At 46.4% G+C, this 4,240-nt stretch overlaps 1 protein-coding gene across 1 annotated transcript in view; it reads right to left on the bottom strand.

Moving 5' to 3' along the window:
- Positions 1 to 2,010: 2,010 nt before the first annotated feature.
- The window catches only part of VPS26C (VPS26 endosomal protein sorting factor C), a 25,321-nt gene continuing 23,091 nt past the window's right edge, over positions 2,011 to 4,240 (bottom strand). Inside the window, exon 6 of the mRNA XM_023724425.1 lies at positions 2,011 to 3,937. Coding sequence (XP_023580193.1) covers positions 3,855 to 3,937 — 83 coding nt within the window. The 3' untranslated portion in view covers positions 2,011 to 3,854. The remainder of the gene's footprint in view (positions 3,938 to 4,240) is intronic.

Here is a 4,240-nt window from a genome sequence, read left to right as displayed (position 1 = left end):
CTTGAAATAGTGTCTGATCTAGAGTAACTAACACGTAGCTCTTACTATCATTAGGCCAAAATCCATATCTGGTATCTGTGAATGTCTCAGTAACTTAAAACTGAGCTCCCCTGAGCAGAAGAAACTTCCATCACACGTATAAGGGGGAGAACTTGGCCTCACTTAAAGGGGCACTTCCTAGTAAGTTGCAAGGATATTTTGGTAATCGGCACTAGACAGTAGCATAGTTCCAATAATTTACACCCTCCTGAGCCTGCTCAACCTCAACCTATGGTTTAGGAAGGGATACATTACAGTTGCCATAACAGAATTCATTCTTGGTATTATGTTGACACTTCTCTCTAGTAAAACCATAACTTATTCTTTTAATCACCTTAATAGTGAATGGCAGTGAAAACGGCCCATTTCCCCCTTCCACTCTGGACACTGACGTTTTACCAAGTATGGTGCATCCAGGCTGCTTCTAGGTGTCGCTAGAGGAGCAGCAATGGTGGCGCCAAGGAGCGCTGGGTCGACATCCCGCCCTGGAACTTGACCAACTGGGGACCTGGGCAAGGTTCTGGACCTCTTCAGAGTTTTCTGGAAGCTGAGTCGTGGTTCAGGGGGTGGTCATGAAGATGAGGTGAGCTATTCATTCATCCTACACTCCCTGGGCGACCCGGGATAACAAAGGTAGGGGCTCATGGGCACCGAGTGGGAATCCCTTCCCACCCTCACTAACTCTAGGGTAAAGGGTGGGCTGCTAGAACCAAGAAATCCAGCAACGTAGTGGCTTAAAGACAAGTTAATTTCTCTCTTTTAACTGTGCAGCACAGGAAGGCATTCTGCTTGTACATTCAGGGATGACTGGGTTTCTCTGCTTTCCCTTCTCTGCTATCCCCAGGACACCATCCTCCGGAGCGTGGACCATACAGATACACTCGCATTTGGTCGTGGGAAGGTGGCCCAGCCAACCAACCGTTCAAGGGGCAAGCCCTGTGCGGACCATGCCCTCCTGGTCATGTGCTATTGAGAGAATGCAGTCACATGACCACCAGAGCTGCCAAGGATTCTGGGAAATAAGTGCTTTTCTTGGTGCTCAGGGGCCCACAGAAATACAACTCTACTTCTGAAAAATGAAGGGAGAGTCAGAACACGGCTTGGAGAGGACATGGCAATCTGCTACAGCCCTTAAATCCGCATATGGAGGTAATCTTAACCTGGTATTTTTTGGAAGGGCAACTTGGATTCAGACACAGAAACTATGAGGCTCTAGTGGTGAAGGCAGAAATGGCTCAGAGTCTACTTCCCTATCATCACCTGGGGATCTTGTTAAAATGTAGATTCTGATTCAGTATATCTTGGATGGAAAAGGCAAATTCTCAGCAGGGGATCGAACCAGAACGCCTGGAACTGACAACTTGGCAGGGACTCGAGCCAAGCCCCAGCTCTTATCTGTAGTTTAGACCTAATGAAACTGAGGCACTGAGGTTAAATAGCTTAACCAAATTCATACGGCTATTAGTAGCGGGGGGCGGGGGGTGGTTAGCCAATAAGCAAGGTAAGCACTACAGATGATCTGCTTACCTTGCTTACCAGATTATCTGTAGTGAATAATTTCACATTAAAGATTCTGCTTCTAGGTATGGCTGGCATCTGTCTCTCAACCCCAGAATCAAAGCCTCTTTTCAAAGCTATAGTCCCTGATGGGGGGCATGACCCAGTAGGCAAGGTAACCACGGGCATATGAAACCCATGTGAAACTGTTCACTACAGATTAGTGTAGTGAACAATCTACCTTGCTTATTGGATAATCCACCCGATTAGCAGAGGGGCTGGGACTCAAACCAAGCAGTCTGGATCCAGAAGCTGTGCTCCTGATCACCCTGCCATATAGTTATACTTTAGGCCCCATTTCTGCAGGAATAATTAGAGCTGAGAGCCAAAACGTGTTCCTGCTTAAATAGGGATGTCCAAAAAAAAAAAAAAAAATTTTGATTCAGTTCTCAGACTCTTTCCTTTACCCTCCCGTACCTTTCCTCTCCTCTAGGTCTAACCAATTGGAGAATCTGATAACCTCGAGCCCGCAACAGTGGGACACCGCAGCTCCATCCAGCCAAAGCAGTGTTGGGACAGTTGAGGTCCAAGATATCCAAACGCCTGAGTCTTCCTTAATAACCAGTCATGGAGGTGTCACTCCGCGAAGTGGAAGGAAATGGCCAAACTGAGGCCCTAACGTGGGCTACTCAGGGTTGAATGAAATGATAGATAGTTGGGTGGGTAGCAGCTCTGCAGGCTAATAATTATTCTCCTCTAAGGAGACAATCATCGTATTTATAATCATAAAACCAGTTTACTGAAAAATTGTACAATATAAATCCCAGTTTCTCAAAATTTTCATTGACTTCTGTATTTTTTTATTAAAAATTATTCCTATCCTAGAAATTTCCCAGAAAGTGTTGCCCTTTAATTTTCTGCTACTCTAAATATATAACCAAGGAAGATTATTATTGTCACATGAGCATAAAAGGAGATATATATAGATATATATATATATATATATATATATAAACCAGAAATGTATTCTTTGGGCACCAACTATTACGTGACTCAGTCGGTAAGTTTTATCAACTTCACCGGTAAAGCCCTAGAATAAAGCAAGGCCCTAGTCCGGTTTATCTGTCCTCTCACACATACACCATACTGTTAAGGGGCAGCAGAAGCATGGCCTGAGAGGCCTTCAGCCTGAGTCAGCCTGGCCCAGGTCTACTTAGGAAGAGGGGTGCTGGGGGAAGGCCAGTCGGCATGCAGAGTAGCATGACTTGTTTTTGTGGTCTTACTATTTGCGAACCAACAGCAGCAAGGGCAGGATCTGAAGGAAGAAATGGGTTGCACCAGACTCACCATACTGTAAGAACCACAACAGAGAGGCTAAGTAAAAATGGTTTCAGGTCCCAAGCCCACGGCTCTAAGCACAGGTGCTTCAGGCAGGCCTGACACCAGCCAAGTTCACCAAGTCACGGGCACTTTCCTGAGATCACCTCATGCAGAGGGCTCCACCTGCTGTGCTGGGGGTGGGTTTCCTGCCATTCAGAACCCACCCAACAAAAACAGGAGCAGACATGGGATGTGGAGTTCTTCCTACCCAGCCTTGTGTTTATATGTCTTCTGGGAATATGGCAGCATGAGATTTTTTTACACCAGTTCCCAGGACCTCAGAAACGCTCCAGCACCAGCCATCACTACCCAACCCCTAACTCCTGTGACAGCAAGGGGGACTTCTGTCCCAGTTCCCTAAAGGCTTGATGTCATAGTGGAAAGTATTATAAAAAGAACTACCGAATTGATGAAAAAAATGCCACACATTTCCAGTGGATGCCACTGGGCACTTTTCCCTGTAGGGTGTCTACAGATTTCATCAGCGGCAAGTCCACGTGGTTATTTAGCAGTGGCCACAGGCCCTTTGCTGCCAAGAGTTCCATTAGCAACTTATGACGAGGTTTCCTTTTGTACCCATGGTCCCACATTCCAGCAAAACTCTGACTGCTGTTAGAAATGGCTTTACTCTACCTAAAAATGAACAGGTAAGCCAGGAATAATAGGAAATGTTGTTTCCTGTGAAACGATCTTGCAAATGACATTAAGAAATCCTGCTGCATTTCAAAGAAAAGGTCTGATTACAGGGTGCCCACTAGAAGTGGAAGCCTCGAGGAAACGAGGGTGAGGGTGATTATACTTTGAGGAGTCAGATTCATTTCTGATGCAGAATCATCACAAAAACGAGTATGTGCTGCAGCCTGTGGCTCCCCGTAACAGTCTGGCAACAGGCTGGATGTCCGCTCGGTTATGCCTGTTTCCCACGTGGCCCTCGTGGGCTACGTCCTGCAGAGCTTCAGTGGGAAGTTCTCCGTGATGAGGTGATCGGCATGAAGAAGCACAACGATGTTGATCTCAAATTCTGAAAAGAAGAGAGGAAGGCTTTATGTTCACTTGCACCAAACACGAACTCAACTAAAAGGAAAAACCCATTGCTGTCAATTCTGCGACACTGGTGGTAAAGTGCTTAAGTGCTCGGCTGCCAACTGAGAGGTCGGTGGTTTGAACCCACCAGCCACTCCGAGGGAGAAAGGTGTGGCAGTCTGCTTCCGTGAAGATTGCTGTTGGGTGCCATCGAGTCGATTCTGACTCATAGTGACCCTGTGTGACAGAGGAGAACTGCCCCATAGGGTTTCCTAGGTTATAATCTTTATGGCAACAGATC

This window comes from Trichechus manatus, unplaced genomic scaffold, assembly GCF_000243295.1.
Source record: "Trichechus manatus latirostris isolate Lorelei unplaced genomic scaffold, TriManLat1.0 scaffold00245, whole genome shotgun sequence".
Lineage (NCBI taxonomy): Eukaryota > Metazoa > Chordata > Mammalia > Sirenia > Trichechidae > Trichechus > Trichechus manatus.
This window is presented reverse-complemented; position numbering and strand designations above follow the sequence as displayed.